The 18,138-nt window shown below is 50.6% G+C and overlaps 1 protein-coding gene across 1 annotated transcript; it reads left to right on the top strand.

The window, feature by feature from the left end:
- Window positions 1-233: 233 nt before the first annotated feature.
- PVALB (parvalbumin) lies at window positions 234-16,722 on the top strand. Its single transcript, XM_008975015.5, has 4 exons — window positions 234-417; window positions 2,143-2,275; window positions 3,614-3,723; window positions 16,505-16,722. Exons 1-4 carry the CDS (start codon window positions 357-359, stop codon window positions 16,531-16,533), a joined length of 333 nt encoding a protein of 110 aa, XP_008973263.3. The 5' UTR covers window positions 234-356; the 3' UTR covers window positions 16,534-16,722.
- The last annotated feature ends 1,416 nt before the right edge of the window (window positions 16,723-18,138 follow it).

Here is an 18,138-nt window from a genome sequence, read left to right as displayed (position 1 = left end):
CGGCAGGTGGACTTTCCAGACCCAGCTGGTGACGCCAGTGCCCCCTAAATCCCAGAGGTGGCCCCTTCCCTCGTGCCCTGGCCGCAGCCCCTGGGATCCCGCGGACCCCTGGCCTGGCGGTGCAGGAGTGGTAGCAGGTCCGCGCGCCTTCTTGCCGGCGGCCGGCGCTGCTCAGCGGCGCAGCTGGACTGAGCCGCTCCCGCTGCGCTCAGAGTCCGGGCCCCTGGCGCCATGCCAGGCCCGGCGGGCGTGCGCCTGGCGCGCAGCACTGCAGCGCTGGTCATATGAGCAGAAATGATGAGAAAAGCACTTTTTAATCTTTTCGCACTTGCTCTGCCCGCTCAAACAGTTGCAGGATGTCGATGACAGACTTGCTGAACGCTGAGGACATCAAGAAGGCGGTGGGAGCCTTTAGCGGTGAGCAAGCGAGCTCCCCTCCCCATCTCTCTCCCCTCGTCCACCGCCCGCGCCCCTGCACTCCGCTGGCCCCGCAGCCGGCGGATCCTCCCCAGCGCGCTTCTGCCCACACTTCCCACTGGGCGCCGGCGAGGTCGGGGCGGGGGCGTCCTTGGCAGTTCCCAAACTCTGTCCGGGCGAGGCTTGGCGCGGGGAGCGGGCGGGGAAGAGGGCGCCCTGCCCAAGTTACAGAAACTTGAGGGTGCCGAAGGCCCGGTGGTTGGGAGGACTCAGGGTCCGGGACCAAGGGCGAAGACCAGGGTCGGAGGAGAGACCTCCAGGGTCCTTGTACGAGCTCTCTGGACGTCCTCTTTAAGGTACTTAGAGAGGACTGCAGGGGGCATCCTCCTCTCCAAGAGACCCCTTTCCTGGACCCTCATTCTGGACAGGACTTTTCCCGCCAGGCGGTAGCCGTTGTTGGCCCCCTGACTGTCCTAGTTCCTTTACTGAGATTCAGCAACGGACCTGCGGGCGAGGTGACCTTCTGGAGCCGGCGCACAGCTCTGCCTAAGTCCGCACGGGGCATCCTCAGTGCCTCAAACCTCCAGCCTCCTTAGGCGGGCAGGGGAGGGGAACTGGCAGTCTCACCTCTCCCAGCTGCCCGGGACTTCAGCGCTAAGCTGCCCGCCTTCCTCCTCCCCTGTCCTCCAGATGGGGAAACCAGGGAACTGTCTTGGAGAGGACAAGACATTTGCCCAAGGTCACCTAGCTGGGCAGAAGGGGTATTAGAACTGGGTTGCCCAGCCTAGTGTCAGAGGTGGACAGGGCAACTTTCCTTGTCTCTAGCCCTGTGCTGAGGGGAAGAGAACATGACTTCAACAGCCACCCCCTACACACACACACACACACACACACACACACACACACACACACACACAATACATGATCTAACATTGTACCCTTCCCCAGGTGTTCTAAAACAGGACCCCAAGATACAGAAAATTGCAGGTAGAAAAGGACCCCCATTTTCTTTCTGCTTTGCTCCTCCTCCCCTGGGCACAAGAACCTCTCTGGGAAGCCACCCTCCCAGGGTCCTGGGATAACCCTCTCCCTTCACCTCAAGCCCATGTGGGAAGAAACTTAACTGGGTGTTTCTCGGGAGCCTCCCAACACCCCCTTCCCACTGCCTCCGAAGTGGATTTCTGCGCAGAGCCAGGACTTCCGGGTTTGCCCCTCCTCCTCCCACTGTATGACCTTGAGGGAAACCTGTCCTTTCTATGTCAATTTTCTGGCAACAAAGGCTGTGGCCAAGAAAGAAGGTCAAACCTCCTCCCCCTAACCCCAGGACCATGTTCATGCCCCCTTCAATTCCCCAGCCCACTCCCAACCAGCTGGCACTCAAAAGTCTTCCTGGACACAAGGTTCTCAGAAGAACAGAAGCCTTTGGTTCTTAGGTGCTGCTCCCATCATCAGCAATGGGTGCAGTGGAGGTGGGATGTGGGGGCGGGCTTGAGAGCCAGGGAGGTCTGGGTTTGAGCACACCTCTTCCACTCCCAGCCTTGTGACCCTGGACAGGGCATCCTCCCTTGCCCGGGCTCCCTCAGCCCTCCGATGGAGGTGGGTACCTCTCATTCCCCATGACTGGCATGTGGGAATCCATCAACAAATGCCTTGACGCCCCCCATTCTCCCAGCCTTCCCTACCAGCCTTTTTGGTCCTTGTTTGACCCTGCTCTTCCCCCCACAGCTACCGACTCCTTCGACCACAAAAAGTTCTTCCAAATGGTCGGCCTGAAGAAAAAGAGTGTGGACGATGTGAAGAAGGTGTTTCACATCCTGGACAAGGACAAAAGTGGCTTCATCGAGGAGGATGAGCTGGGGTAAGCGGAGGCCTGCAGGGGCTGCCCAGCCCACGGCTGCACAAGAGGGAGTGGGGGCTGGGACTCTAGCTTCCAAGTGTCCATCAGACCTGCCTTTCACTCTGCCTGCTTCACAGAAAGTAACCGTGCATGAAGGCAGGGCTCGGACCCAGGGCACCAGGGGAGAAGGCTTCCTAGTGCTATTGCTTCGGAAGAGTAAAACCCTCAGCTGAAAGTGCAACTAAGTAGGTTAAATGATAGCCACTTAATATTGCTAATGGAATGTTGCTACTTAATAATTTAATGCAAATGAAGAGGCAGTTTTCTTGCTGCCTAACACCATAGGCAGGGCAGAAAGCATTCACTTGAGTATTTCATTGATTTTCATTTGTCTAAAAGACACTTTCCACCTTCCTACAGCCCCCAGCCCTCTGGTACTAGTGTGGCTGGTGCAATTTCTGGGCAAGCCAGGGATGCAGAACCACCTCTGGGAGTCCAGGGGTCCTTGGAGAAAAGCAGAGAAGGAGAAGGCTGTGGCTAGGAAAATGCATGCCTCCATCTGCAAAAGCATCTCCCACCATAATTCCCTCAGCCACCCGGCCATGTCTACTGACTCAGGTTGCCTTATGTCACTTTCTGGCCAAGAAAGCCTTGAGTTTTGTCAAAAAGAGAAGCAGCGGGTGGGTGTAGGGAGAGGCCTTTCAAGTAGGGACTTCCCCACCCATCCTGTCTCTCCCCTAAACCATCTCACAAGGGTGCCTTCTGTCTAGAATCTTCACGTTCTACCCACTTACATCCAACATGCATGCACACTTATGCACGCGCGCGCACACACACACACACACACTCACAGAGGCTGACTTCCCCCTGTCCTCCAGGCATCACCTTCACCAGGAAGCCTCCCCCCTCCTCCCCTCACCACAGGTGGGTGGATACAACTTCTGAGCGCCCTCCTCCACGGCCCATCACACTGTGTGGTCTCTCTCGGAGTCCGTGACCTCCTTATTTTTTCCAGTGCCTTCCGAAGATCACCACTGTGACCCCACTTTCCAGCATACGCCTGACACAGAAATGACACTTAGTGAATACTTGTTGGATAAATTAACGAATATAGGTGCCCTCCCTGAAGTGAGGACAACCTTTCACTGAGGACAGCCTGTCCTTTCCTAAATACTCACCCATGAAAGCACAGCCACCGAGCAGGCTACCTGGCCCAGAGCATCCGTGTGCGTGACTGCTGCTCGCTGCCTGTCCCAGCCATCCCTTTCCCCATACAGACACCAGACCACCCTCCATCCAGCGTCCTGCAAGGCGACCTCGGCCTGACTCCCTCACCGGCTTTCTCCTTTTTTCCTCCAGATTCATCCTAAAAGGCTTCTCCCCAGATGCCAGAGACCTGTCTGCTAAAGAAACCAAGATGCTGATGGCTGCTGGAGACAAAGATGGGGATGGCAAAATTGGGGTTGACGGTGGGTAGCCATGACCTGGGGTCTGGGCATATTGTGGATCTTGGGGTGTTGGATGCGAAAAGTTTGAAGCTATGTCTGTCACAAGGAAGGGATGATACGGGGGTCCCTCACTCCCCCAGATTAGAAGATAAAAAGCAGTCCATTAGGTCTGAGAGCTCTGCCACATACTCCAGACAAAGGAAAACTGGTGTATTTTCCTAATTTGAAAACCTAAAAGGAATAGATTCTGTTTTTCCTGCTGGATAGGGGATCCAGGAGGATTTGGGATTTTTTTTTCCTGAACTCTGCCTGCATTTTTGCATGGATACTGGCCCAACCTCTGCCCAAACTGGCTGTGTGACCTTGGGCAGTGTCTCTCGATCGCTGGGCCTCTGTCTCCCATCTCTAATCCAAGGAAATGAGGCCGACTAATCCCCAAGGATCCTCTGCCTCTCACATCCTCAGATTCCAGGGATGGAAATTCCTATCTCCTGTCCTCCTCAGCATCTTGTCCTGGTGTCCTGTATCCCCAAGTCTCAAAACCTGTTTGGCTTTTACTCAAATATACTATTGTAGCCTTGCAGCAGAGCCAGGAAAAACAGTAAACCAGAAATCAGTGGGGAATTCAGACAGGGAATACCTGGCCCTGCCTTGCTTTGCAGGCTTCAATGTCAGCACAGGTGAGAGACCAGTGGCCCACCGTCCACTCCTTTCTCCATTTGGCTCTGTGTGGCATTCATAGAGCACACCCACATTGCCATCTCTCTTAGCTTATGATTTTCTCCAGAATTATCTCCATTTTGCAGGTGGGCAAATGGACTTTGAAGGTGCTTAGCCTAGTTGAAAGAGCTAGGACACAGCCGTGGGGTGGGGATTTAGAACCAGGCCTGAATGAGTGTTTGCAGCATGCTAAGCTGCCATTTGCTCCCATAATAGGCTTTTCTGCTGGTCTCAGAGAAAACTGTGTGTAGGTGTTTGGCCTCTGGGCCCCAGGCTATCTGGGTTCAAATCCCAGCCCTACCACTTTCGAGCTGTGTGACCTTGCGTAATTTGATAACTACTCTGAGCCTCTGTTTTCTCATCTCTGAACTGAATAGAATGATAATTCTTACAGGGTGATTACAAGGGTTTGATGTGTTAATATGTAAAGTGCCTAGAACAGTGTCTGGCACAGAGTAAATGCTATATATGTATTTGTTAGCTAATTTTTTTTAAAACCAGGTACCTTCACAAGGGTACCTTCTGTCTAGAATCTTCACGTTCTACCCACTTACATCCAACATGTAAGTGGATGTAAAACTTAAAACTAGGGATTGGGTTGCATTCATCCTTCTAGCCCCAGTATCTAGCCAATACCCCACACAAAGCAGGTGCTTCATAAACATCCACTGCCTGAGTGTAAAGCCCAGAACCCCATGCTCTGCTCCTTCTCTGCCCCTTGCCAGCTGTGACCTTGAACACATCACCTCTGCACACCTATGTTCCCTTGCCCGGCAAATGGGGTGCATCAGCTTCTCCTAAGACCTATTTGAGCTCGTTGTGAAAATTAAGATTCTGTGAACACAAAATTGCTTTGGGAAAGGTACAAGGATTATGAAAGTAGGTGTATGCTTATGAGTTAGAGGGTTTTTTGTTGTTGTTGTTGTTGTTGTTGATTTCTTTTTTGTTTGTTTGTTTCCTGCCAGTAACGAGAATGGAGAATCCCTATCCAGGTCAAATGCAGGGGGTCCCCTGGCCATCTGATGCCAGCTGCCCTTCTTGTGGCTGGGAAGGAGGGAGGTGGTTTTAAAGGAGTGGAGCAGAGGGTATTGGAAAGGCATCATTGGCTTGGCCGCTCCTGGGGCTTCTGGTGCTTGGCAGATCCTCCCTCCCACCCCCATCCCCACCAATCTGCTTATCAGACAGCTCCACCCCAAGGCCTGGCTCCCATCTGAACCCTGACCCTGGCCTCCAGACCTGCCTTCCATTTTTATTTGCAGCCAATATGCCATAGCTCAGAAGCCCTGGGCTGGGTCTTCATGGCTGACTGCTCACAGACAACCTACCTGATGAAGAGAAACCAGCCAAACCCGGCCCAGTTCCCTGCCTCCCTCCCTCCCTCCCTGCCACACTCAGATCTTAAGGCATCAACTAAACTCTTCTAACAGATCCAGCAGATGTTGACTGAGTAGCAACTCTGTGCCTGGCAATGGAAGAGGTAAAAATAATTCAGGCCCATTTCCTGACTGGGTGCCCCTGAGCAGCTACTCCTTAGCCCTGAGCCCCAGCTTCCTCATCTGTAAACTAGGCATTATAACATGGAAATGTGGCCTGTAGTGCCCAGCACATAACAAACGCTCAATAAATGGCCACTGCAATGCCTTATTTATTTATTTATTTAGAGACAGTCTCTCTCTGTCACCCAGGCTGGAGTGCAGTGGTGTAATCTCAGCTCCCTGCAACCTCTGCCTCCTAGGTTTAAGCAATTCTCCCGCCTCAGCCTCCCGAGTAGCTGGGACTATGGGCACGCACCACCATGCCCAGCTAATTTTTGTATTTTTAGTAGAGACGGGGTTTCACCATGTTGGCCAGGCTGGTCTCGAACTCCTGACCTCAAGTCATCCGCCCACCTCAGCCTCCCAAAGTGCTGGGGTTACAGGCATGAGCCACTGCACCCGGCCATGCAATGTCATTTTTACTGTCTGCAAATTGCTTGCAGCTCTACACATATACACAAACAAGCGATAGTGCCAGCCAGAGGCAGAGGCACAGGCATCAGGCATTTTGTACGGACTTGGAGGCTAAGCCACAGGCTGTAGGGGACAGAGGGAGTGGGGTCCAGGCAAGGTATTGGCACCAGCCAAGGCTGGAAACTTTAGGGTATGTTCAGAAAGGGGCAAGAAGATTGTTTTGCCAAGAATGGGAGGAAAGACTCATTAGCTGGGCATGTCATGTGTGTCCAGCCTAGTGCTGGGTTTGGTTACCTCATTTGACCTTGGGACAACAGAGGACATAAGTGCAGATGTAGAAAGGGCAGCCCAGGGAGTGAGTGCAAGGTCACCATGCCAGCAAGTGTCAGGGCCAGGATTCAAACCCAACAGCATGGTCCAGGCCCACCTGTGCAGCCTCCATTGAGCTCATAGGCAAGACATAAAATAGACAATGAGCACAGACCACCCTGAGGCACTGGGGCCCCACACTTCATGCTTTTGAGGTGGGAAGATGCGATGCCCCCTTCCTCACTCCCAACCCCCTAACGCGGGAAGGGTGTGTGCAATGATGCCCAATAGGCAGCGAGATGGGAAGCAGAGCCTTTCTGGGGCCCAGGACGTTCTGTTTCAGATACTCTGCTTTGCTGTCACTCTCTCTAAAGGCCAGAAGGCCCGAGCCCCACCTATAGCTGGAAGATGGCTTCAACTCCTGGCGGGATCTGGGGCATGTCCCAGAGCCCCTCTGACCATGAAGTGCCTTGTCTTTAAAACCAAGGGGCATGCCGGGCGCAGTGGCTCATGCCTGTAATCCCAGTACTTTGGGAGGCCAAGGCGGGCAGATCATGAGGTCAGGAGTTCGAGACCAGCCTGGCCAACATGGTGAAACCCCACCTCTACTAAAAATACAAAAATTAGCCAGGCGTGGTGGCACACACCTGTAATCCCAGCTACTCAAGAGGCTGAGGCAGGAGAATTGCTTGAACCCAGGAGGCGGAGGTTGCAGTGAGCCAAGATCACACCACTGCACTCCAGCCTGGGCAGCAGAGCTAGACTCCATCTCAAAAACAAAACAAAACAAAACGAAAAAACAAAAAAAAAAAAAACAAAAAAACATGGGACATGGGGCAGATCACTAGCCAATTACTGGGGTGCGTTCCAGCCCTGGGATTTCACTGATGTCTCAGTGGATAAACCTCTACACAGAAGACCACTTCACTATTTTGGCTCAGCTGCGTGACCTTGAGTGATGATGGCAATAGCATCTAAGTTCATAGAGCACTCAATATGTGCCAGGCACCGTGCTTAGCATTTCACTCATTTAATCTTCCTAGCTATCTCTGAAGTGTATACTATTATGATTCCCATTTTATAGATGAGCGCACTGAGGCTCAGAGAGGCTAAGGGCTTGCATAAACCCTTTAGGCTAGGAAGAGAAAAGATCAAAGTCTGAAAGTCGGGTCTTTTGAGCTCCGAAGCACGTGACCTGTGCTGCCTGCTTCATTCATTCATTCATTCATAGTTTAATTTACTATAAGATGATTATATTTATTGACTTATTGCCTATTTCTTTCTCCTCCACTAAGATGTCAGGTCCACTGAGCAGGAACTTTGTTTTTTTCAGTTCTAATCCCAGCACCTAGAATAGGGCCTGGCCCATAGTGGGAGAAAAAGAAAAGTGTATTTGGTTGAATGAATGAATGAATGAATGAACAAGTGCCCAGCTCTGGGCAGCACTGTGCAGTGATGAGGATGCATAACTGCTGTATGTAGTGGGAGATGATCTGCCAGCCAAGGTTGGGGATCTGTGGAGACTTGTCTGTAGCAGGTGCCAGGGAGCCCAAACCAGGGACTGCCTCTCTTCTCCGCTCTGTTTGTCCTTCTGAAGGTGAGTGATACTTATCAGTTTCTTGAAGATCCTGTACTGAAGGGAGGGGGTAGGAAGACAAAGTTCTAATAATAACCCTTTGCATTCCTGTCTCTGGGGCAACTACTTCCAGGAAGCTCAAAGGCTTTTATAGATGTGGTTGATTGATTCTCAAAGGCCACCCTAAAAGGCTGGTGCAGAGCTGACATGGGGAGGGCTTAAGGCTGAAAAGGAAAGAGAAGCTAGAAAAAGAGGTGAAGGGTGCCAAAAAAAAATCTTTGTTAAAGCACCTGCAGTTGCAAAGCCCAGGCATAATAAAAAGCAGACAAAGCAGACTATGTGGCAGGTGGCTTTTCAAACACTTCACCTTCACAACAGGTCTCCAGCTGGGAGCGGGTGTCAGCATCACCTGGAGGGCCTATGGCAACACAGATGGCTGTGCCAGACCCCAGGAGTTTCTGATTCCTTAGGTGGAGCCCACACTTTTGCATTTCTTACAAGTTAGCAGATGGTGCTAATGATCTGGCGAACCACACTTAGAGCACCACTGCCTTACAATAATCCTAGGAAGTAGATGCCGTCACTATCCCCATTTTGCAAGTGGAGAAACTGAGGCATCGTGAGAAGTGACATGCCCAGGGTCTCTCTGTAGCAGAGCTAGAACTGAGGCTCGGTGGTCCAGCCAGGACCCTCTGCCATCCTGCCTCACACGAGCATGTGTCCCCAGCCTGGGCCTTCCAAACTCAATACCTGCCCCCGCAGAGTGTGTTGACCAACAGGAATCGAGGTTAGCATTCATCCCCACTTCCTGTGTGCCAAGTACAGCACACAGGCCTTACATCTTTTAACTCATTCAAACCTCCCAACAGCTCTACAAGATATCTTTGTTACTGATACATACAAGGAATCTGAGGCCCAGGGAAGCAGAGCGACTTGCTGTGAAGCCTCAGGGCCCTCTTCAAATCTTGACTCCTAATATCTTGCTGCAGAGAAGATCCGCATGCCCCGTGTGCACACGTGCCTGCACGCAGTCCTAGTTACATTCTTCCTGAAACCCATTCCCGGCAATGGATCCACTGCCCTCTGCTTTAAGTGTGTCTCAACTCAAGAGTTTGGGGTTTGCATTTTGCTTCTGTTGCTGAAACATGTAGTCATCATTATTGCCTAACCTTGCAACCCCCCCACCCCTCGCCACTCACTCACATGCCTGAAGGAATTTGCCTTTTCTGCTTCCCTCTGGCAAAATCTGTTCCCTTTTATCCTTAAGTAGCCTATTTACCGTGAGAGGTAGAGTGGTAGCATAAGGCCTCGGGCTGTGGTGGAGCACCTGATTCAGGAAGAAATTAGAAAGCCAAATGCTGGGGATCAGCCGTGGGAATGGCTGTATCTTTTCCTCTCTCAGGACATCCATTCCCACACCTGGAAAGTGGGGAGAAAAATACACACCTTACAGGGCTGTTGCTCGAATGAAGAGAATGTTCTAGAAATGATTCCTTTCCTCTTATTTTACGGGAATGTTTTGCTCGTAAGCCACCCAAAACCTTTTAAAAGTGGTGGAATCTCAATCCTCAACAGAAAGGAAATTGAGTCTAAAGCAGGAGAAAAGTGAGAGAGATAGAAGGAGAATTTGCCGGTCTCCCTGTAATTCTAGCCCTCCGGCCTCTATGGGGTTTTGATTTCTAAGTAGGACAGGATGCTCATATCAAGGCAAGCCCAGGGTTTTGAGGGCAGAGCCCTAAGGTGCACAATGCTTTGTCCCATCTCATTGCACCCTGGTACCAGCTCAATGAGGTCTAGGGGACACTGTGATCCCCACTGAGAGACTTGAAAACTGAGGCCCCGTAGACAGTAAGTGCCAAAGTCACATAGAAGTCCTTGGCCCAACGGGACCCGGGTCTCCTGACTCCACCACTCCCTCCCCTAAGCTGAGCTGAGACGTTTTAGTTATAAATGGCTTCTGTGCTTAGCAATCTGCTCTTTTTATTCCCGTGTGGACTTTCCCTAGCTCTGGCCTTATGCTGCACTAGAAAAGATTTAGCAAGGGGAGAGGAAGCAGCCTTCCTTACATAACTGGCCTCTTGTGAAAGGGAGCAGCTGCTTGGTGGAAAAAGACATTCCCCTCCACGCAACCCTCTCCTTCTACCTCTGGGGGTTGCAGCTTGAGTCAGAACCAGGACCATTTAACTCCAACCTTTGAGGAAGAGACGCACCCTGGCCCCAGCTACGCCTGTTAGAATCTTCCTAGCTGAGTGACACAGTGACACTCAGCCTCAGTTTCTCTGTAAACAAAATGAAGATAAGAGAGCCGACGAGGATGAAATGGAATAATGCACCGTGCGGTGCCTGGCACAGAGTGAGCCCCAGAACTGTTGACGCGGCCTCCTTGTGGCTGTCTGGCTTGACCCGGAGTGACTCTGCCTCCCAGTTCTCCGGGATGGGAAGGTGATCCCTGTTTGAGATACCAATTTATAAGAAACCGAGCCCGGGAGCTATTTAGAGGTGAGGTGATAAACCAGTAAACCAGGAGGCCGGCTCCTTCATCCCGGTCATCACGACAGAGGGAGGGAAAGAGCCTTCCAGCCGCTGACTCAATGGCCGGCTCAGTTTCGCTTTGGGCCATCGGCGTGTGTTGGTCTCACCTGTCAATAGCTTCTAAATTTGTCCAATCCCCGAGGCCTTGGACTGGGACAGACCTAATTAGGCTAATTTCAGTTTCCTAAGGGAAAGAAAAGAACAGAATCCTCTAGTCCTCTGATCCTCCCTCTGCTGCCTCCTTCCCACCCCCATCCCTACCGTCTTCCTCATTTGTCGCTTTCTGGTTGGACAATGATGACATCTGCAAGCTGGCCCCAGAGGGTCTTGGGCGAGGATTTAGACTGTAAAAGTACTGCTGTCCTTGCATGTCTTAGAAGACAATGACCATTCTGGATGCCTCCAAAGGAAGACTGTCTCTTCTACCTGTCAACACTAAGAGTTGATTTAGTCGCATTCCCACTGTGTGCCAGGCACTGTGCTGGGCACTCCTTCTCCATTATCTTATGGAGCCCTTACCATAACCCTATAAGGAGATAGTCCCAGTATCCCCATTTTATAGATGAGGAAACTGAGGATCAGGAACTAAGTTGCCATGGATGGATGTGCCGGAGGTGGGATGCTAGCTCTGATGGGATAGATGGGTCGGAAACTTGTACCAGGTCAGCTGGCTGCTCTTTAGGCTTTCCGTGCCCTCTGTTTATATCTTCCTTGTCTTGCTTAGTTTCAGGACTTTCGTAGTTAATGTTATGTCAAAGCTCCAACCTGTGTCTGTTGTGCTGGGGAGATCCACACGGGAGGCGGAACTAACACTTATAAACCAGTTACTGTGTGTCAGGCGTACTACCCCATCTGGTCTTTCTAATAGCCATCCAAACAGGCATTATTATACCCACTTTACAAATGAGAAAGCTGAGCCTCAGAGAGCTAAAGTAGTGACTGATGGCCACCTAGCCAGATAGTGATGGAACAAGATTCAGATGTAGGTCCAGGGTTGCTGGATGATTGTAGGTAGGTGCCAGGGTGGAGGCAGGAAATGCTGGGATCATGGAGACAAACAATGGCAACAAGAACAACGATGATGCTAACAAATACCAGTTACAATACCATTTAGAGCCTCCTGCTTCTGCCGGGCAGCAACCAGGCGTTTATAGGCTTGGTTTCAAAGTGGCTCGAAGTACAGAAACACCTTGGTTGCAACACCACCAGATACCAAGAGCTTGCTATGCATCAGGCCTGTGACCGAGAGCTTCAGTGCTGGCTCCTCTGAACAACTTAAGGAAGTGGGCACTATCATGAGCTCCATTTGACAGGTGAGGCGAAGCATCTAGTTGAAGGTCACAGGAACAAGAAATGGGAGCTGGGAGTTACCCCCAGCTTGCTTGCTCCAAACACCATGTGACAGCTGGAAAGGCGTCTTCTAGACCCAACACTCACTCATAAGAAAAGCAAGACCAGGGAGGATGAGGCATCTTGTCCGGGGACAGCAGCAGATGGCAAAGCCAAGACTAGAACCCGACCATTCAAAGCTACATTCCCCATCCTGGGATCCTACCTACCACCAATTCAGCTGACCTAGAGTTTACAGGATCTTTGTGTAGTCTTTGTTGGTTTGTTTGTTCGTTTGTTTTTGAGACGGAGTCTTGCTCTGTCACCCAGGCTGGAGTGCAGTGGTGCGATCTCAGCTCACTGCAATCTCCACCTCCTGGGTTCAAGCCATTCTCCTGCCTCAGCCTCCTGAGTACCTGGGATTACAGGCGCGCGCCACCATGCCTGGCTGACTTTTGTATTTTTAGTAGAGACGGGGTTTCACCATGTTGGTCAAGCTGGTCTCGAACTCCTGACCTTGTGATCTGCCCACCTCGGCCTCCCAAAGTGCTGGGATTACAGGCATGAGCCACTGCACCCGGCCAGTCATTTGTTTTTCTTTAAGGAGAGACCTGGGCATTTTAGAGGAAGGGTTTGGCTAGGAGACCTGTTCGTTAATTGGCTGGCTCCTAAGAGCTCAGCCCTGAGGCAGATAGGAAAGGCACGGAAGGGGTGGCTCCTGCCCTCAATTTATCTACAAAGTCCCCTGTTGAAGGTTCTGAGGGGATAAAATTAGAATTCCTTGTTCTCTGCTGAAGGCCAGCGCATGTGGCTACTGTGATGTCCTGGCTGCTTGAGAACAGATTGCCGGGTGGGCAGAGGGGCTGATTTAAGAGGCTTTCAAAAACCCCACAGCTCCAAAGTAGCTCCCAAAGTCTGGCTCCAAAATGTCTGACTTTCCGTCACCGGAGAGTCCCTCATTGGTGTCCCTGGGTCCCCGTCACACCAGCTGCACCAAATCCCGTCTAGTGCGAAGGTGACCAACGGGCTATTTACCGATGAGCAGCCTGAGAGCCCATAATTTCCAGAGTGAGGATGAAGGGGTCAGGGCAGGCTGGAAAACAGAGATGACCAGCTTCCCCTCTTGACAATCTCTCCATGAGCAGGCGGTGTTGGACAGGCTCATGCATCCTTTATCCCAGGACAGAGAAACTCAGTGCCCCCAAACAGGGAATGCCAGTGCTGGATGAAATGACAGGTTGAAGCTGTAGAGGGTTCATGCTTCTGCCTGAGCTGGGACACTAGCCCTCTCAGGAGTAGCCTCTCCACATTCATGTAACAGGTTCCTGAGGCCGGAGGCCAAGTCCTGGCTCTGCCTCTTGTTTTCCACATGACCCTGACACCTCACCTTCCCAGCCTCCATTTCCCCATCTATAAAATTAGAATCCTCCCAGACTGTCATGTGAATTATATAAAGTAAGTCAGAACTTGTTGACCCCTAAGAAGGACTCGTGAGCTATCCCATCCATCCACCCAACCACCCACCCATCCATCCATCCATCAATCCATCCATCCATCCATCCATCCACCCACCCACCCATCCATCCATTCATCCTTCTCTCCCTTTATCCATCCCTCTATCCATCCATTCCTCATCCCTCCATCCATCCATCCACCTACTCCTCCATCCATCCCTCCATCCACCCATTCCTCATCCATCCATCCCTCCCTCCCTCCATCCATCCATCCATCTACCCCCCATCCATCCATCCCTCTATCCCTCCCTCCATCTGTCCATCCATCCCTCCATCCATCCACCCAGAGCTTATTTATGAGCACCTATTGTGTGCCAGGAACACTGTGGCTGCCAGGAGAACAGTGAACAAGAAAGAGAGAGGCTCCCTTGCCCTCTAGAGTTTGCATTCTAGTAGGGGGAGACTGACAAAAATAAGTGCATAAATAAGATCATTTCAGAGAGTGCCAAGGACTATGAAGTAAATAAAAAAGGACTAATGCGATGGGATGGTGATATTTGAGCTGGGACATGCGTCACTCTATACCAAGGTCAAAGTAGGTCGGAAACTACAGGGATGAAGAAGGAAGCCTAAGAGCATTTCTAGCTTGAATCATGTCTGCTGTGTGACCATGGTCAAGCTACTTAACTTTTGAGCCTCAGTTTCCCCATCTGTAAAATGCAAAGGTGTCTCTCCCATGGAGTAGTCATGAGGATTCAATGAGATAATATATGCAAAATGCTTCCCACATTGGCATTCGATAAATGTTAGTTACTAGCTATAATTAATAAAAGTACTGCTAATAAAAGACATATCAAAATAACCACCTGCCCCACCGAGGTCCTGGAAGATCACAGGCTCCTGGCTGAGAAAGCAAGAACTTTGACGCCTGCCCTATGGGAGGGATTCTGTACGAGTATTTGTTGTTTCGGTATTTATTTGAGACTCCATCCTTGGCACTGCTGTTACCACTCAGCCAGAGAGCCTGGAGATTTCAAAACCAGCTGGTGGACCCTCACTGTCTCCCACCCTGCATCCCCCATATCCAGGTCACCCACTTTTCCTATCCTAGGACAGCCTGGGGACAGGAAAGGATGATGTCTATTTCCTAAGTCAAACCTCAGGAAGGTGAGGCACCCAGGTACGTGTCCCTTCATCTAGCCAGGACCAGTGCCAGGTTCTTTCTTTCTTTCTTTTTTTTTTTTTTTTTTTTGTGAGATAGAGTCTCACTCTGTTACCAGGCTGGAGTGCAGTGGCACGATCTCGGCTCACTGCAACCTCTGCCTCCTGTGTTCAAGCAATCCTCCTGCCTCTGCCTCCCAAGTAGCTGGGACTACAGGTGTGCGCCACCACGTCCAGCTAATTTTTGTATTTTTAGTAGAGACAGGGTTTCACCGTGTTGGCCAGGATAGTCTCGATCTCTTGACCTCGTGATCCGCCCACCTCAGCCTCCCAAAGTGCTGGGATTACAGGAGTGAGCCACCGTGCCCAGCCCAGTGCCAGGTTATTTCTACAATACAGCATGTGTTGGTTTGGTTTTTGTGTGTGTGTGTGTTTTCACTTTTTTATTTTGAAATAATTGTAGATATACAGAAGAATTGCAACGATAGTATAGAGAGTCCTGTACACCCTTCACCCAGCTCCCCCGGTGTTAATATTTTACATAACCACAGTACAATGATGAAAACTAAGAAACTGATAGGTGGGGTTTTACATTTGTATTCCACACAAAGTCCAGGGAGGACGCAGCTCACCTCAAATGAGTCTCAGATACTTTTTGTGGCCTTTTTGAAGCCATTTCACGACCAGTTTTTTATTTGTCTCACCCAAGCAATTATTACTGGCCCCTCTCTTCACTCCACTGACAGATGAGGGAACCAAAACCCAGAGAGATACATTTTCCAGCAAATAGGGCCAGACTAAGCCTGGAAGCCCTAATTTTCAATCCCCAGCCTGTGCTCTCCCCACATCACAACACTCCATTTTCTTTTTTCTTTTCTTTTTTTTGTTTGTTTTGAGACAGAGTCTGACTCTATTGCCCAAGCTGGAGTGCAGTGGCACGATCTCGGCTCACTGCAACCTCTGCCTTCTGGGTTCAAGCAATTCTCCTGCCTCAGACTTTGGAGTAGCTGGGATTACAGGCGCCCGCCACCACACCTAGCTAATTTTTGCATTTTTAGTAGATACAGGGTTTTACCATGTTGGCCAGGCTGGTCTCAAACTCCTGACCTCAAGTGATTCACCTGCCTCGGCCTCCCAAAGTGCTGGGATTGCACGCGTGAGCCACTGTGCCCAGCCAATACAACACTGCATTTTCTAGGGCGATGGGCACTTGCCTGAGACCCTACACTCCCCAGCAGGCTGAGACATGGCATCTCAGAGACACGTAGTGGCACGTGGCAGCAAACTCCTTGTCCTCTCTCATCTCCTGGGGAGAAAAACAGCAGAGAAGTCCAGAAATCAGGACCCTGAGCCTCAGTTTCTTCATCTGTAGAACAGGAACAATGACAAAATGCACCAGACAGGATTATTGTCAGAGTCAAATAAGATATTGCATATAAAGTGTTTCGAATAGTGCCTGGCATATGATAAGCATTCAGAAAACTATTATTATTATTATTGCTATTGTTATTAGTGTAGTTATTATTAATGATTTTGGGTGTGGCATGGCATGATGAAGCAAAAGATATGGTAGGCCCATCATTTCCCACCTCACTTCACTCATCTGCTCATTCATTCATTTATTCATTCATTCATTTTCACACTTACGCTCTGGGGCTGCAGCAGAAGCAAGAACCCAGAGAGAGCACCACCCAGGGCCCCACAGTCAGGTGTGGACAGTCTCTCTTGCATCCCCGCCTCTGACTCACTTTCCTTGTCATTTTGTTCTGCAGAATTCTCCACTCTGGTGGCTGAAAGCTAAGAAGCACTGACTGCCCCTGGTCTTCCACCTCTCTGCCCTGAACACCCAATCTCGGCCCCTCTCGCCACCCTCCTGCATTTCTGTTCAGTTCGTTTATGTTATTTTTTACTCCCCCATCCCCTGTGGCCCTCTAATGACACCATTCTTCTGGAAAATGCTGGAGAAGCAATAAAGGTTGTACCAGTCAGACTCTGCTTGCTCAGGAAGACCCAGGCCTGGTCAGGCATTGGCTTTCCAGATGCATCTGGGCAGGGGGTGGGGGCTGGATTTCAACAGTTAGAAAAGTTGTGATAGGAGGGAATGGAAGGGAACAGTCTCTTTTCTGTTCTAAGTACTAAGCATGGAACTCTACAGAGGTTACCCACTTACTCCCTAAAACCACCCCATAAGGTAGGTGATGAAACTCCCATTCTCTGAAAAACTGAGTCTCAGAGAGGGGATGTGATGTGTCTAAGCCCACAAATACAGGATTTGTTAGTGTTGGGGTTTGAATGCAGGTCCGTGGATGGGTAGGTGGATGGATGGATGGATGGATGGATGGATGGATGGATGGATGGATGGATAGATGGATGGATGGGTGGGTAGCTGGGTGGGCGGATGGGTAAATGGATGGATGGGTGGGTGAATGGGTGGATGGATGGATGAATGGGTGAATGGGTGGGTGGATGGATGGATGGGTGGATGGGTATGTGGATGGATGGGTGGATAGGTGGGTGGATGGATGGATGGTGGATGAATGGATGGATGGATGGGTGGGTGGATGAATGGGTGGGTGGATGGGTGGGTGGATAGATGGATAGATGGATGGGTGAGTAGATGGGTGGGCAGATGGGTAAATGGATGGATGGGTGGGTGAATGGATGATGGATGAATGGGTGGATGGGTGGGGGGATGGATGGATGGATGGATGGATGAGTGGGTGGATGGATGGACAGACACATAGATGGATGGATACCATTAAGACTTTTTGTTACAAATGACAGAACCCCAACTCAAGTAACTTAAGCTAAGAAGGAAGGAAACAAAGGACTTGACTGGCTTATGTGCCTGAATAGTTAAGGGAAGGTCTTCAGGAACAGCTGGATCAAGGGACTCAAGTGATATCATCAGGACTAAGTCCCTCTTTTCCTCTCTCTGAGTACTGCTTTTCTTTGTGCTGAATTTGTTATCAGGAGGGCTCCCTTCATGATGGCAAGATTCCCCCAGCAACTCAAGGTGAACATTCAGCATTACCAGCAAAAACAAAAAAAGAACTTCTTGTTCCCAGCCACTCTATCAGAAGTCCCCAGATTTAGTCCCATTAATACTAGTAGCTAACGTTTACTGAGCACTTACTCTGTGCTGAGTCCTTTACAGGATTCCATCTGCACAACAGCACTGTGAAATGCATGCTATTATTACATCCCTTGTATAGATGAGGAAGCTAAGGCATGTAGAATTTAAATGTTGGCCAAAAGTCACACAGCCACCACGGGGAGGATCCAGGACCCCAACCCCAGCATCACCTCCAGAGCCTGTGTCCCTTCCTGAGTCAGACACAGAGGCCAGGAGGAGGGATCTTGATTGGAGACAGGTGGAGTTGGTCACACACAAGGCTCACGGCCT

Source organism: Pan paniscus, chromosome 23 (genome assembly GCF_029289425.2).
Source record: "Pan paniscus chromosome 23, NHGRI_mPanPan1-v2.0_pri, whole genome shotgun sequence".
Taxonomy (NCBI): domain Eukaryota; kingdom Metazoa; phylum Chordata; class Mammalia; order Primates; family Hominidae; genus Pan; species Pan paniscus.
The sequence above is the reverse complement of the archived record's forward strand: the minus strand, read 5'-3'. Positions and strand labels throughout refer to the sequence as shown.

Coding starts and splice junctions, on each gene's coding strand:
- PVALB (XM_008975015.5), top strand. CDS start 357: ATGTCGATGACAGACTTGCTGAACGCTGAGGACATCAAGAAGGCGGTG. Junction 418..2,142: donor GGCGGTGGGAGCCTTTAGCG/GTGAGCAAGCGA, acceptor TTCCCCCCACAG/CTACCGACTCCTTCGACCAC. Junction 2,276..3,613: donor ATCGAGGAGGATGAGCTGGG/GTAAGCGGAGGC, acceptor TTTTTCCTCCAG/ATTCATCCTAAAAGGCTTCT.